This window comes from Neopsephotus bourkii, unplaced genomic scaffold (genome assembly GCF_033783945.1).
Source record: "Neopsephotus bourkii isolate Nb327-2 ecotype Australia unplaced genomic scaffold, CSIRO-AGI_Nbou_v1 NB_1350, whole genome shotgun sequence".
NCBI classification, from domain to species: Eukaryota; Metazoa; Chordata; class Aves; order Psittaciformes; family Psittacidae; genus Neopsephotus; species Neopsephotus bourkii.
The window spans coordinates 1,617,707-1,634,701 of record NW_026901829.1 but is presented as its reverse complement, the minus strand read 5'-3'; the positions used below and the strand labels follow the sequence as shown (position 1 = coordinate 1,634,701).

Here is a 16,995-nt window from a genome sequence, read left to right as displayed (position 1 = left end):
AAGCAAGGTAAAATAGGCAGCCTGTGCCCTGGATTGATTACTGTGTAAGCATCAGTATCGCCAGTAGAACTTCATTAAAAATAGAAATCTTGATCTTGCAGTAACTGGGTGTTTTGCAATTGGACTGAGAAAAGCAAAGGCTTCACTTACTACCTTTTTTTAGGTAGAGATTCTTTTCAGCTGCATGGAATTTAGTTGTTGAACTGTCAGCATGTCACTATACGGGATATAGAGTATATGAACTTAGCTCTGCTCTCTGCTTCCTCTCACATCATGACACGCTTTTGAAAGTGATATGTTGACATAAATGCCTTCTAGTTGTAAATTACGCTTTTTAAAATGGGATACTGTCTCATGTATGTTTCTTCAGGGCTAGCTGGAAAGATTATAAAAGCCATCATCAATGAAGGATTTCAGATCTCAGCTCTGCAGATGGTGGGTTTCCTTTTGTGTATGTTTTTCTGATAAACAGAAGTTGGAGAAGTGCTGTATGTGCTTCACAGCAACACATAGGTGTCTTCCTGCAATATAAAACTTTTGTGCAGACTGTGCAGCAATGTCTTGGGATCGGCATTGTCCTTGTGATATTAGTGTTTTATTATTGAATTGATCAGCTACTCTGTTTTCTGTTGCTGAGTGACCTTGAGGCAAGATACTTTAGCCCTGTGTGTCTTACTTTTCCTATGATTAGAAGCAGGGTAATTATTTTTGTCTATTGAAAAGCAATTTGAGATATCTTTACAAAATTTTACAAAATTAATCCAAGATTAAATAAAAGATGGTTAATATTCTCCCTTAATTTTTCTTAATATATATTTATTGTGATTTTGGGGAAGGTTTTAAAAGATACTTAAAGGATTTTTGACACCCCAATCGCACTCAACAGTTAAAGGAAGTTGGCACAGAGATTGTTCCCAAGAGTAGTCCTGTACTTTGATTTTTGTGGAAGTCTCGGGATCTGAAATCCCCCTGTGACCCAAATCCCCACCACAAATGAAGATTAGACCCTTTCCTTTACTATGCAACAAACGGATCCTCTTGCATGTCTTAGTGGCATCAGCCAACACTACACTGTCTACTTATATTTAAGGTGGAAGAAGATACTGTCTGCTATGTTGTCTGTGGTGTCATTTGCTATGTTGTTGACAAACTTCATATTGTAGCTATAAAACCATTCCTTTTGCATATTAAAACTTAAAAGTGTATTCTGAAAGTTGGCTGGCTAAGAAGGGGTATGTGTCTGTGTTTTGTTATTGTTTAAGGCAGACTGGCTAACATTTTTGTTTTCTTAGTTCAATATAGAACGTGCAAATGTGGAAGAATTTTATGAGGTTTACAAAGGTGTCGTCTCTGAATACATGGTAAGCATAAGGTTGAGAAGAATCTGTTTAAAATAAGATAAAATAAGGAAATGGTCCTTTTTTGGGCTTGTGAGAGGATGTATTTTATGGACCTGGTATTGAGTGGTTCTAATTTGTTCTCAAATAAGCTAACTCGTCTTGAAAATTATGCTGTCTATGTTGTAAGAAAGGAGAATCTTCTGTGGAAATTCTTCAGCCAAGGGATTCATAAAATGCAACAGAATGAAGTCCTTCCCCCCTCAGATAAGTTATTTTATTGTAGTAGAGCTATGAGAGTGTGTCACTTCTGTAACGTCTTTTGACTTGATATTGCAGCTGTGGCTTGGACCAGAATATAGATTTATTATTTTGTTTGCAATGGGGCTACTATATTTGAATGCTTTCCTGATGGCATTGTTTAGCTGTTAAGTTTATTGATCTGAATTCTGTAATCTTCAGAAAATTTGAGAAGTTTAAGATATGCTGTAATACAAATGGATGTCTAAGACTCTATATATTATTATGCCTTGTTGTACTGTCACATAGAGCTTCCTGACTGCAGGCGGAACAAAATGAATACAAGAAGACAAGCTTGCATTTCTATGTAACCATCTGTCAGAGAATTTTGGTTCATTTTACAAATAGTAATAAGTTTACCTTTACTGCTGTCATGTACTATGCAGGTTATCCTTAATTTTTAAATGTTTAAGTTTTTAAACGTTTTCTACACAGTTACTGTTACTGCTTTAGTTGCTAATACTACTCTGATCATGACATTTTTGTTCCCCCTCGCCTCCCTCTGTATGAACGTTTAGTCTAACTTCAACAGGGTCCGTGGAATTGTCTTTAAATTGTTAGTTTACTCTCAGATTGGAGAATACTCTTAAAGTCTCCTCTGATAACACTGGTTTTGGCAAGGACCAAAGGAAGATTGGATGAACAGACTTGTGGGTACGTGTCAGAACTCAAATATGGTGATACCTGACCAGTATTTCAGGGCCTGAGGAATCCTGGTACTGCAAAAGTCTCTGCTTTGAACCAAATCGGAAATGCTCTATCATCTTCTGCAACTCTTGTACAGTCTCTGACCCCCTAATAAGTTGCAAATTTTAGCTATATAATTTGAGAGTTACTCAGAAGGCAAGGTGACATTTAAACAGGGTAAGTCAATAAAGCAGATACGTTGTAGATGGAATTTGAAGAAAAGTGAGAATCTAGGGCTCTGTCCTGCAAGCCATATGTGCTGGATGCACTCAGTTGAAATGAAATTAATATCTCCATGCATTCAGGATATCCGTGAAACAGGAAAACGTGGGAAAGCTAATGATGATGGCAACAGAATCCAGAGAAGGCACATATGGAAACAGAGATAGATACTGTCAGTGCAGGCCAAATAGGAAGAAATATGTTGCGAAATAGGATATTGAATAAAGAATATGACCTCTTATATCTGTGACTCAGAACCATCTGTTTTGATCTGAGTTTTATTTATCATTTGAAAATAACTTGGTGCAGAAGGTACTTGGCATCCAGAAATCCTTTTCAAAAACTATACTCTCCTTTCTTCTGGTGAAGTCAATCAGATGAAGGCTTTGTGTTTTATATAAAGCATTTCTCTGTGAAAAGAGAAAGCTAAACAACTGTCCAAAATGTTAGCTTTGTTGGTACCTCCTGCATGAAATTTTGCATACTATTGATTAGGTTTTATGCTGTTTTGCATTCTGTTTTCCACTGTATCACAGTATCACAGTATGTTAGAGATTGGAAGGGACCTCAAAAGATCATCTAGTCCAATCCCCCTGCCGGAGCAGGAACACCTAGATAAGGTTACACAGGAACGTGTCCAGGCGGGTTTGAATGTCTCCAGAGAAGGAGACTCCACAACCTCCCTGGGCAGCCTGTTCCAGTGTTCCGTCACCCTCACTGAGAAGAAGTTTCTTCTCAAGTTTAAGGGGAACCTTTTGTGTTCCAGTTTGTACCCATTTCCCCTTGTCCTATCATTGTTTGCCACTGAGAAGAGCCTGGCTCCATCCTCGTGACACTCCCCCTTTATCTATTTATATACACTAATAAGGTCACCCCTCAGTCTCCTCCAAACTATAGAGACCCAGCTCCCTCAGTCTTTCCTCATAAGGGAGATGCTCCACTCCCTTAATCATCTTAGTTGCCCTGCGCTGGACTCTCTCCAGCAGGTCCCTGTCCTTCTTAAACTGAGGGGCCCAGAACTGGACACAATATTCCAGATGAGGTCTCACCAGGGCAGAGTAGAGGGGAAGGAGGACCTCTCTCGACCTACTAACCACCCCCCTTCTAATACACCCCAGGATGCCACTGGCCTTCTTGGCCACAAGGGCACAGTGTCGGCTCATGGTCACCCTGTCGTCCACTAGGACCCCCAGGTCCCTCTGCCCTACACTGCTCTCTAACAGGTCGTTCCCCAACCTATACTGGAACCTGGGGTTGTTCCTGCCCAGATGCAGGACTCTACACTTTCCCTTGTTGTATTTCATCAAGTTATTCCCCGCCCAACTCTCCAGCCTGTCCAGGTCTCGCTGGATGGCAGCACAGCCTTCTGGCGTGTCGGCCACTCCTCCCAGCTTAGTGTCATCAGCAAACTTGCTGATAGTACACTCAATTCCCTCATCTAAATCATTGATGAATATATTAAATAATACTGGTCCCAGTACCGACCCTTGAGGCACTCCACTAGATACAGGCCTCCAACTAGACTCCGCCCCATAGACTACAACTCTCTGGCTTCTCTCCTTCAGCCAGTTCACAGTCCACCTCACTACCCGATCATTCAGACCACACTTCCTCAATTTAGCTGCGAGGATGCTGTGGGAGACTGTGTCAAACGCTTTGCTGAAGTCAAGGTAGACCACATCCGCCACTCTGCCATCATCCATCCACCGTGTTATTTCCTCATAAAAGGCTACGAGATTGGTCAAGCATGACTTCCCCTTGGTGAAGCCATGTTGACTGCCCCTCATAACCCTCTTATCCCTGATATGCCTTAAGATGGCACCAAGGATAAGGTGTTCCATCACTTTCCCAGGAATGGAGGTGAGGCTGACCGGTCTATAGTTACCCGCGTCCTCCTTCTTGCCCTTTTTGAAGACAGGAGTGACATTTGCTTTCCTCCAGTCCTCAGGCACCTCTCCCGTTTCCCAAGACTTGGTAAAGATGATGGAGAGTGGTCTAGCAATGACCTCTGCCAGTTCCCTCAGCACCCGCGGGTGCATCCCATCTGGACCCATGGATTTATGGATGTCCAGATTGCTCAACTGGTCCTTAACCCGTTCCTCATCGACTAAGGCAGACAGCTCCGTTGACCAGAATAGAACATGGAGAAAAAAGGAGGGACATTCTTTTGGGTCAGCTCAGTGTTTGAGCTTGATCCAGCTCCAGGAACTGTTTTGATTGACCACAAACCACGTTATTTGGTGAATAAACTATTTGCTAAAGAAAACTTGATTTAGCTGCAACTGGGAGTCTTACTGAAGAAACAGTGTCTGCTAGTTAAATTCAACTGTGGACTCAGTGAGACTGCATAAGGTAGTTCAAGCTTGCCTCACATAGTACCGCTTGTCTCTGAGCCATACTTGATGGCATCTGCTCTTGACTCATCAGCTTTCTGTCGTAATGAAGGAGTCAGGAGTAACTTGGCTCATGTTGTTTGCAGTTGCAGGTGGGACGTCAGTGCTGATACAGAAACAATAGAAAAGGGAGAAACAACAAAAAAAAATAAAACAACCCACATTTTTCAGGGAGGAATTCAGTTGATTCAATTAAAGTTAAAAGCATGCTTTTTTTCCACTTTCCTGTTAATAGGTATTTAGATGACAGAATTCAATGAAGCTGTACAGAGTAGTGACTGTGGCAATTTACTGTTTCTTAATAGAATGAAATATATTGCCCACTGACCTGTTGTTAAAAAGAATCTGCTGGTGATAAGACAGTTTTTTTTGTCATAAAATATTTATTCCTATTATAGACCATGAAACTATTCTGCACTCCTTCCATGCCTTCTCCTGAATGCTTCTACCTACATTTTGTAGGATCAGGTTAATGATAGAGGCACTTGGCTGAAATGCTGTCCTCCTGACTTTAAGTGGAGAGACTAAGGCCATGCTTTCAGCATGGAATTCATTCTGAAGATAGCAGCACTTTTTAACAATGTTGATCAATTTGGAGTCTTTGTGTGTTTAGTTTCCATCGCAATTCATAAATGGCAGAGGACTTAATCCTTCTTTTCCTGCTGCTTTTTTACCCACTCTCTATGCTCTTGTTCTTTGCTATTACTCATCCTTGACCTGCCCGTGGTTGGTGGGTGTGATTGCAGTACTTTACTTTATCCTTTTCTGTCCTTTGTTTCCTGAGAATGTTTTCTCCTTTCCTCTTTCCTCCTTGGTTTTGATTCTGTTAATTGTCCTGATTTGTTTAAAACTTGCCTGGCCAGATTTCTAGACAAGTGTACAATTATAAGGGCATGATTTAAAAAAAGAAGTCAGACTAGAACATCAAAATAGATTCTTTCTGCTTGTGAAACCTATACCTCTTATTAACAGACTCTAAATTGCACTAATGGCCAGAGTTAATTTAAGGTTATGAAAACTAAGACCCATCTTCATCATCCACTTAGAACTCACTATGTCTCTTTACTCCCCAGGAGGTTACAGGGAAGCAGATGATTTTGGTGTAACTGAGATTCTGGTAACAGTACACTTCAAGAATGTTGCCAGATTAAGTACCCTTTCCCTAACAGCTTGTGCCACAGGCACAGCTTCTGTTGGCTTTGTGTGTTTCAGCTTCTGTAGTAATGCGTGAGGAAAAGACAGTGAAAACCAAAAGCCCAAAAGACATTTTAATGACTAAAAGCCATCGAAAGAATGCATACTTGGAAACAAATTTAGGCTGCGTACTGTGCTTCCTGTATGGAACACTGCAAAGTACATTGCTGCCTGTGGAACTGGCTGAACACAGTGTGATTTTTCATGCTTGTGCCCAGTAAAGTATATTCTATTGATTTAGTCTAGTTTGACAAGTTACGGGACACTGCTGTGAAATCCAGGTCCAGATCAATAAGGATATACCCACAAAAGAATTTGAAGTATTGGGGATGTTATTCAGTATCCTGTTGAAGGCGAATATCCAATTTAACCTCAATTTCCACCTCCTAAACCAAGAAGCAAAATGTTGTATTTGTTGTATTCTGTATTCACGATGTATTTGTTTAATGTCTTTGCTTTCCCTAATGCACCAATACTTCTTACTTGTTCCTGTCCTGTAAGCTTGGGTCTAATTTTGGGGAGGAATAGAACCCTTGCTAATGCCCAAGGAAGCTCAGATTTGTTTGTCTTTCTTCTCTTTCAGGAGATGGTTACAGAATTGTGTTCAGGCCCTTGCATAGCAATGGAGATTATACAACCTGAGCCTCTAAAAGTCTTCAGAGACTTTTGTGGTCCTTCTGACCCTGTAAGTACTTGCTTGAGTGGTAAGGAGTGCTTAAAAAGTTGATGTGCTGTGGATATGAATTAAAATATCAAGGCGTGGTATGGTTGGCACATACCTGATGAATTCATTGGAAACAAAAGCATTACCTTGGTATGGAGGTCAAATGCTAGTCTTAGTGGACCAATTAGCAATTCCTCTAGCAACTTTTCTGATGTTACTAAAAGAGATGATCAAATACTGTGATATTTATGAGAAAGGAAAGCTATCTAGGCAAAAGTCTCTGTTGAAGATTCATAAATATTCTAGCACAAGGCTTGAGAGCCCTGGAACAAATAGTTACTGCTTGTGCATGCAAGTGTAAATCAAATGTTAGTCCATCACAGTCTATGGCATCCTCCTAGGATGAAACTGTAAAAGGAGAATTGGTTCTTCAGAAGAAGAATGGTTTTTCAGAAGGAAGCGAACAAATAGGATATAAAAGTTCTTTTACCTGCTTGCTATGGTAATGCTTGTAGCTTTTATTTTTCATTTCTTGAGGTGACTAATTGGATGTGTGTGACACTGCGTGTGATTTGGAGACAGGCAATAAATGCTGTCTCTAAAAATTTGCAGTTTTTTGTTAAACAGAGAAGACTATTTTACCACACAGTATCCATGAGGTAAAATATCAAGATGGAGGCAATAAGGTTTGTATGTTTTCTTGATTATGAATTGAAGTTTTAGTTGCAGACTGAGTAGGCTTACCAGTTTCCGTGGAAAGAATTCACCCAGATTAATATTTGAGGGGAGAACAAGTTGTTCAGGATATATTTTTCTTCAGATCCAGAGCTTCCATTACAGAAAGCTCAAGCTAAAGTCATTATCCAAACTTTTTTTCCGCCTTCTGTTTGGTGATGTTCAAATGTTTCTCTGCTGGGTTAGCATCTTGTAAGCAGAGCATAACCTGTTTATCTGACTTAGTTTTAACTGCAGGATATTAGTGGTGATGTACCCAGTGTGGTGGTTTCAGTTTTGCTCCAATTTCCATGTTTAGGGTTTCTGACCTTTCAAGCTTTCAAAGGTGCAGTTTTTTTATTCAGGTCTATTATACCCTTTTCATGTTTCTGCTTGTTTGATGCCTGATAAGTTAAAATCAAAATATGCTTGTAAACATCACAGCTGCTTTCAGTTATTATAGACAAGTGTACCTATGCAAGGGGAATTTCCCTATTTTACCATACTATATCATATGAAAAGGTCTGTCATAGCCATAAAACATGTGTGACTGAAGGAACTGTTGATGAGCTGAAGAGCTGAGGGATGTATAGAATGATGGCTTCTTTGGGTAGCACAGGAAAGGAGCAAAGGAGATAACTAAATCCCTGCCTCCCAGATCTCTTCCTCTCTTTCTAGCGACCTAGCTATGCCATTTGTCTTTCTGGTTTAAATGTTAACTGTGATTTGTGAAGTGAAAATGAGTACCTGTCTGCTTCCAGTGGAAGCAGGTGGCTGTAAGTTCTGGGCACTGACTTTATAGCAGCTACACTAATGGTACATTTGAAAGGCAGCTGCGTTATGTAGTTCTGTCTACTGTTTTCTATTGAAATAGAAGAACTGTAGATTAATTGATTCTGCGGGCGCATAGAGCGTATGTGCGACTGCTCTGAAGGGTGAGCTTTGAAATTTTTCTGTCTCTCTGGATAGCGTTTGTTAAGTTGACTTCGAGGAAGAAGGGACTAGGGTATCTCAGTTGTCTTTTGTCATTCCCAACCAGAATCATCAGAGAAGCTCGCAAGTGAACTTTGCGGTTAGAATATCTGTCTCAAATAGGAGTAGCAGGAACCATAGCAGCAATTTCATTATCTAGCGAGGCTATATGCAGACTATGAAGATATGATGGACTTGATATTCTGGTGATAAAAGTAATTCTAAATGTTGTGCAAATAGTGCATTATCACTGAGAAATCTGGATTTTGTTTGTTTATATATGCTAGATCCTGATGTGTGTGCAGCCTATTTAAAAACATAGGTGAAGACCAAGTTCCCTACAAAACATACCTAGTTGGGTCACTATGACTATTAAAGAGTACTCCGTTTGGCAAGTAGTGCCATTGAAATCACTGTGATTACTCTCAAAGTAAGGTACTGTTTGAAGTGAGCAAAGGTGTTAGAATTCAACTTATATAATGAACCTCTCCCAATCACATGTGCTGTTAATTACATCTTAGATACATAGCAAATGGAATAATTACTTTGTGGCAAGTCAGATATCTAAACTGGGTATGAATGTTAACAGCCCTTTCAGTCTGTTCTTGGGAGACAGTTGGGGTACACTTCAGGAAAAGGCACCCAGAAAGAGGTGATTCAGATTTTCCCAAATCAGAGCAAGATGTCATTTGGAAATAGGTTTCGGTTTGTCCAGGTCCTTGATGTTTAAGGAGGAAGAATTTGAGTTGTTCCATTTTGAGGATTATACTTTAATAACTTAGCAATTTATACCAAGTAGACAATGCTAAAAATGAAATGGAACTTTGTGCTTACTAGGTAATAATTTGTTAGCACTGCAGGTCAGTAATGCTCTCTGACAAAAGTATCTTTCATTATAAACCAGCTTATAAATACTTCATTAAAATTTCTCATGTGGTTGTAGGGAAGACTACTGCCAAAAACCTGTTTTGTGCCTTTTTGTAGCAGCATATGAATGGCCTGTCAAATCTGGAAAGTTGGCAGTGGGATAAAGATACTTGTCTGTAAGGAGCTGTGCTGGACATGCTCACCCTTACAATTACTGTGACCCGGTTGAAGGGCTCAGTGTCACAGATTGCAGGCTTGTGTAACATTTGTCCCTGATGAGTAGTATATACACGAGGAGAAATGCTTTTCTGCAGGTCTTGCTGCTGCATGCATTCTTGTTGTATGCTGGCACTTTTCTAGTGAGTGGCCAGCCGGCTTACTGCAGTCTTAGTGACCTGTCAGAATCTTTAGCTGTGCTTGACTTAAGCTTCCAGAGTGCAACTGGATTTTTTTGTGTCATTGATGGTCTCAGCTGAGGCCTTTCTGTAATCTTTCAGATCAGCAGTGATGCTTGTTTTTCCTGTCTTCTGATTGCAGCCTCTACCTTAGCTGTTCCTCACAGCCAGGTCCCAGACTACTTGGCATCCCTCTGTACCTCATTCTCTCTGTCCTGGAATGCCTCTGTGGCTAATGTGTAGGACTTAGAAATGAAAAACTTTCTCCACATCTGCTATAATAAACAGGTATTTACTCTTTACCTATTGTTGCGCTTGGCAGAGGAGCCAGTGGTGTGAGGCTACCATCTGCGGGCTTATGACTGAACGCCTCTAAGTCAGAATCCCGCTTAGACGTTTTACCATACTGATGTTGTGTCGTTGCAATAGTAATCCTGCTCATGCACTGGAAGCCGCAGACCCAACGCTGCATGTAGGCTGTTCAGGACATTGATCACTCGAGATTGACCCAGGAGATGAAAGTCTTGTTCGGAAACATCCTGAATGAGCAAGCGGCCTTTTTTCCAACTGGATTTGCCTATCCCACATTGCCCTTTTAGTCATAATTGCGCTTGTAGTAAGCATGGGTAAAGCCCTTCCCAAATCTTCGTTAGTGAAGACAAGCCATCAATCAATCATTGCAGCACCCCTGTAAAAGGCCCGCGGCCATTCTGATGTCTATTTTGAAAATAATATTTCTTTACAGCATTAGTAAGTGCTGTCTAGAAAGGATGGTTGAAGTCCACACAAGACTGCAGCTTTCAAGGAGTGGAAGCACCCACAGCCTTTGCTATGTACTTAAAACTAAGAGGTGTGAAATACTGAGATTTTTATGAGCAGCTGAGCACTTTTATTTAGATATTTAAATTTCAAATAGGAATGGGATTTCTGAAATGGCTTTGAGTTCCACTGATTTTCCATGGTGTGTGTGAATCATTTAAGCCCTTTTTCAAGATAGACTTATCAAATCTTATTATGCAGATTGTTAAATTACATTTTTTGTGCTGGGTGCTATTTCACTCTGTTTCTACTGATACAGTTCTGAGATGGAGAAAGAAAAAAGTTACACCTATGGCAAAGAGGTAGCTCTAGAAAGTTAGAAAGAGGAGTTAAAAAGTTAATTAAAACAGACTACCACAGAACACTAATCTTTTGAGCTTTTGATACACACTATCACTTAGAAATAAGAGCTGCCAGCTGGAACCAAAGTTCAACAGAAGACAAGCTATGTTTCTTCTTCATTATAAAGAAATTGAAGTGATTGGGGAGAGGTAGGGGTAAAAGCAGCACAGTGTGCGTTGTCAAGAAAGCTGTTTTGTTTAAGAGCAGTAAGAAAAAACCCCAACAACCTATTCTGTATTGATTTGATGTTGTTTCACATGGATCAGGAAGCAAAGGTTGTAATTGAAGACCTCAGAACAAAGGGATGGTGGCCATGGAATCCTGTCACTGCTTGAGCTTGCTAACAGTGATGTTTCATTTGGTTGGTGTTTGTGTATTTTTGTCTGCTGGAGCACTTGTAGGCCTTTTGTTATTACTGAGGTCTAAAGCTACAGCTTCGTTTTCATATCTTCTTCATGTAGCTTCCATGTTGAAATAGATGCTGGTAACATTTTGTCGTGGGATTATTGAGGTGGTTACTTAGTATTTGTAAGACACTTGTAAAATGCTGTAGAAATCAGATACATTACTGCTTTTTTAATTATTATTATTATTTTTACCTTTATTTTGAACTTTCCTCATGCACAAGGAAAAAGTTGGTTAGAACATGTGATTCCAGGAGTCTACATCAGGTACCTGTTCCTGGCTGATTGCATAACTTATAATGGCCGTACACTAAATATGACTCAAGTACCTTTTGCTGTGAGATATTATCAAAGCGATGGGACATGCTGCAATATTTCTGCATCCAGTAGGCTGAAAAGCAATTTTCATATACTTGCTTTATATCCTAACCTGCATTCTTTTTACATTGGGGATTTGCAGTTTTAAGGTAACAATGTATTAACAGTCTCTTGTGCTTTTTCATTAATGCCAAAGAGCTAAAAGGGACATCAGTTGGTTTAAAACAAAACGGTGAACTGGAAGAGCTGGAGTCTGCTTTAGCTCCATTCCTGACCTCACTGTGTGACCTTGGACAAAAAGTTCAATACGTTTCTGCCTCAGTTATCTCATCAGTTAGATAGGGAAACAGTATAAGCCGAAGAGCTTTGTTGCTGTACCTACATGCGAGACAAAAAATGTTCCTGTTCATTCCTAGAACTACATTAGCAGCATAACATTTTCATATTACATCAATAAAAAGTAGTTCAGAGGAAGATACAAAGAAATATTAACACTGTTCTTGAGCTCCCAAGTATTCATTTTCTGGGGATACCTTCATAGCTGTTTCAATATGAATTCTTCCTGTAGCCTACTGAGCTTTGCTAAGAGTGTTGACAGTGAAGTACATAATGTGTTTCAAGAGAAATAAGATTTATTAATCTAATTCTTTGATGAAGATTTTTATATAACTGATTAGTTGCTTAGATAGCCTGAGTCATGTAATGATAATAAAAGCTTTCATTCATTGCCAGAGCATTATCAGCTAGAGTAGCAAATGTATTGATCAATACTGGTTACAATATCCTGCTGTCTAAGCTTGCAGTGGCAGACATGATTGAATTGCTTAAATGTTATTTAGGGTCAGTCATCTGACTCTGTCCTTTCAGTTCAGCCTCTGCAGATCTAATGAAAATGTGTTCTAGACTGTGCTAAGGCCTCTTAGTTGAGGGATATGGTAATTTTTGACTGAATAGGTGTCAGTGGAGGGAGATTATTCCCTCTAGTGCCGCCCCCTTCTGCAGACCTAACATTGCTGGTTCATAAAGCCCAGTTATACTGTGTTGTCAGAGACAAGCCTGTGTTTATGTGTATGCCAGACACCACACCTGTGGCAGTGAGTTGCTTTTCACGGTATGAAATGGATGGAGTCTGCACTGGCTGCACCAGAAACAAGACTGATACATAAGTGTCGTATCTATTCTTCCTGCCAAAGCTATGCCTTGCCCCAGGGGCACCTGAAAGTCAAGAATCCAATAATAAATTTTTACAGGCATGAACTCAGTATTCATAGTAAGTTCTCATGATGTGGTTCTTTTGCTTCTGAATGGGGATTGCAGTGGTCTGCCAGCTCCTGATACCCTCCCTCTGCTGCCCCATTTGCTTTAATCGTGTGTGTATGTGCTTTTGTTGTGGCATGCATGCATGCATGTTCTGGTTATAATTTTGAGGTAACTGCTTTGAGCTCTTGTTCTTGCATACTGTCTTCTCAAAGCCACCCTTTGGAGGTGATGGGAAGTCCTTTGATAGGACGAGGGACTTCAGCCTCACTGAACTACATCTTTGTGCAGAGATTAGAACAAAAATCAGAGTAGTAGTGGTGGAGGAGCCTTTTGCTTGCAAGTGTCTTGCTTTAAATCGGCTTGTTATTGCTAGAAGGTTGCTGTCATATGGTGGCAGTTCAGTGTCATGTGGAGCTGGAGTTTGTACATTTACTTTGGTTCTTGATAGGTAGCTGCATGTGTGTTGAAAATTGCTGTTACTGGTAATGACTGGCAGTCTCCATCAGGAGACTAAATGCTGGCAGCGCCCTCAAGACCAAACTGCTTTAAATCCAATGTGGTTGAGGCATGTTGGCAAGGTTACAGTTTGGAAAAAAAAACATTTGTATCTGCCACTCCTTGTCTGAGGCTCAGAAGCTACCTGGCTTGAACATGCCAACACTGCTACTTTTTCTGCCTAAATAAATCCGTGATGAGATGTCATTTGGTAAAGTAGATAATAAAAGATATTACATTGCCTGCTATCAAGTCCACTACCACGAGAAAAGCATGATGCTGGAGGAGTCTGCTGCTTTCAACCTCTGCAGAGAAAGGGCTGGGGACCTCTGGGAGAGGACTGAAACTGGAGCACGTATGTGTCTGTTTGCAGTTGCTTAGTTGTTTTTTTTCCCCCTCAGCTGGCTACCAAAGCCCTTGGTTTTTCTTGTAGTTCCTTCTGCTACCTGTTGCTATGAAATTTTAGTATCCTCTGATGACCTGGCAGCTTCTTAACTGAATTTCTGGGCATTTTCAGAAAGTCATCAGCATTTTGTCAAAGATTCTGTATGCCCTCCTGGAAAGTATCATCAACTTCAGAAGCCTCAGGATTCTCATCTGCGTTCCTGTCTTTCCCTAATGTTGGGCTGTCTGTGATTTTGAACTGGTTTTGGGCTCCCTGTGCATGGTTCCAGGCTAGAATAACTTTCCCTGTTTTAGCAAGGGGAGAATCATAGATTCATAGAGTACCTTGGGTTGGAAAGGGCCTTCAAAGGTCATCTAGTCCAACCCCCTTACAATGAGCAGGCACATCTCTAACCAGATCAGGTTGCCCAGAACCACATCCAGCCTGGCCTTGAGTGTCTCCAGGGGTGGTGCACCCACCACCTCTCTGGGCAGCCTGTGCCAGTATTTCACCACCCTCACTGTAAAGAATTTTTTCCTCATGTCCGGGCTGAATCTCCCCTCTTTTAGTTTAAAACCATCAACCCTCGTAGCATCAGCAGGCCCTGCTAAAAAGTCTTACCCCATCTTTCTTATAAATCCCTGTTGAGTGGCCCTGAATGACCACAATAAAATCTCCCCAGAGTCTTCTGTTCTCAAGGCTGAACAGCCCCAGCTCTCTGAGCCCTGAACATGTGTGGAGAGAGAGACTGAAAGAAAGTAGGGACGTGCTACAGGGCATTAACAGCACTGGTTATTGATTTTCTTTGACTTGCTGTGCTGTCATAGAGACCTCCTTGCTACTCCCTAGAATGGGTAACATGCCAGGGTATCCTGAAGCTAGGTTTTTAGGCCTTTCCTTGCAAAGCACTACCGGGCTAGCCTTTTTTGTAAGGGTTTAAGCCATACTTAAAATATTTACTTTTTAAGAAAAATTGATTTCTTGGTCTAGCACTTTGCACCGTTCAGTTCTACAGACACATGAAGACATTTAGCCTAATCTGAAATCACAAAGTCTAATTGTGTCTGTAAGTAGGTGTGAAAGAAGCCTGGAAGACTGGCTTAGGGATCATAAAGGCTCCCTTCGCACTCACACTGAGTGCATCCCAAAGTAGTAGGTGGGTGTTATTAAAAAGTAGTATTTTAAGCATCTATGATGAACACAAGGTTCTTATAGATGCTGTGAGTTGCATGAATTTGTCTATTCAGCCTTGAGGGGGGGTGGTTTTTCGGACCATGTGGGGTTTTGGTTATAACTATCCATTTGCAGGTCTTGCTTTGCAAAATGAATGCTTCCATATCCTGTTTGTATTGCGTCTTCCTTGTTACGTTCTCCAAGTTTTGAATAGCTGCTATGCTTTAGAGAGTGGTGTTACAGATTTAGTTTCTCATACAGATGGATCATACTTTTGTACATTCAGTATGTTTCAAAATACTGTATCTTTATTGTAACTGTTTACATATCTTCAATAGATTAAGGAGAAAAGTTTTGTTTCTCACTACTGTAGAAAAAGAGGTATTTTTCTAACATACCAGCTGATTGTGTGATACCAGCCTGGTATGGCCAAACTCACAATCTAATTTTACAGTGGTAGGCTGATCAAAGGTAATCTGTAGGGTTCTGTCTAGTGCTTGTTTCTCCCACCTACACTGGATTAAAATGCAGTTTACCCTGCCTGGGGGTGGGGTGGGGTTTAATACTTCTTAAAAGTTTTCTTCCCCTTTGTGAAAACACAGCCTTTGTCAGTAAAACACAGGCCTGGTCCTAGGCTGTAGTCTCTTCCTGCAGTCAGAGGAGGTCTGCCGTCCTTGGTGATTCCCTTTCTTTTGATTTTGATTTTTTTTTTCTCCCTTCTTCCTCCTTTGGACTGTTATGTTTCTGCTGTAGCTGCTGTGGTTTCTGAGATTTAATTAATTAATACAGTCCATAAAGGCACAAGGGAGGAGCCTTTTTGAGAACATAGGTAAGAGCCTTTTCAAGAATGTGATGCTTCTGGGTTAATTTCCGTTTGCGTGATTGTTTTCTTTGCTTCCCCTATGTTCTGCCTGGTACAGCAGACAGCAGATCACTCGTTCACATTGGACAGCAATGTTTTTCAATCTAGAAAAATTAATCCCTGAAAGGAAGCATTGAGGCAAAAAAAAAAAAAAAAAAAATCTCTATAGCCTCAGTCCTTCCTTGGAAAAAGGGAGCAGTGTTTCCAGGAAGATATAGGAAGTGCTGAGATCACTGTCTGGGAAAGAAAATGATACTGCACTAAACAACTGTTTTCTCCTTCTCCAGTTACTTGGCATCCTGGTCACAGTGATCTTGTGTGTTTGAGCCTTGTCCTTTACTTGTATTCTTGACTTCTTTTGGAACATTTTTGTAGTACTGTTACATATACTTCAAGTTATGAAATAATATGAATAAATAATAAGAAAGTAATAAACCAAGGTAGAATTTGGTAGAACAGGCTGCAAGGGTTTTTTCTAGAGCACTGTAGAGGGCAGTTAGCAAGAGTCAGCACACAAAGGTGCTTGTTGAAAATGTGCACTAGAAGAAGTTATAAACATGTAGAAGAAGGACAGTAGAGCACTTTTCCATATAACCATGATGATTTTGTAATCTCGAGAATCGTGAAATTGGCTGCAGCTGCCCCCAAAAGTTTCATGTCTTTCAGTCAGCAGCTTATGAATAATCAATTCCTGGATGTGCATGACTTTTTTTCTTATCCTACAGGACTGCTTATTCAGACTCTGCTTGGTTAATAACTTAGTGGCAGAGCTAATAATAACCGAACAGAAAAGGAGCTGCAGCTCAAAGTGTTTATTATGTACTCTTGATGATAAATTGGTACACGAAAGAGATTGATCTGAGTGGATCTGATCACTGCTGGAAAGAGATCTATCGGTTTCTTGAGTGGGTTTCCCTCTAAGAGGGATCAGTTGGCTTTCTAGGTGGTCTAGCTGATATCCTTATACCGGGCATTGCAACAGGGGGTGTGTGGACTGAAATTACCTAGGTGCTTTGAGTGTCATTGTAGTAATATAAGAAATACATGCTGTGGTCAGAGCATATCTGCAGTTATTTTCTGCTTGAGCTACTTATTAAAGGCTTCAAAGTGGGTGAAAACAGATACTGTGGCCTAAGCCTTCCCTTCTGTAACAGAAAGAAGTCAGTAGTGTGATTTTGCATTTCTGATGATG

At 40.5% G+C, this 16,995-nt stretch overlaps 1 protein-coding gene across 1 annotated transcript in view; it reads left to right on the top strand.

The window, feature by feature from the left end:
• The window catches only part of NME7 (NME/NM23 family member 7), a 76,497-nt gene that overhangs the window by 34,365 nt on the left and 25,137 nt on the right, over positions 1 to 16,995 (top strand). Inside the window, exons 8-10 of the mRNA XM_061366624.1 lie at positions 371 to 435; positions 1,293 to 1,361; positions 6,717 to 6,818. Of these exons, the coding sequence (XP_061222608.1) occupies positions 371 to 435; positions 1,293 to 1,361; positions 6,717 to 6,818 (236 nt within the window). The remainder of the gene's footprint in view (positions 1 to 370; positions 436 to 1,292; positions 1,362 to 6,716; positions 6,819 to 16,995) is intronic.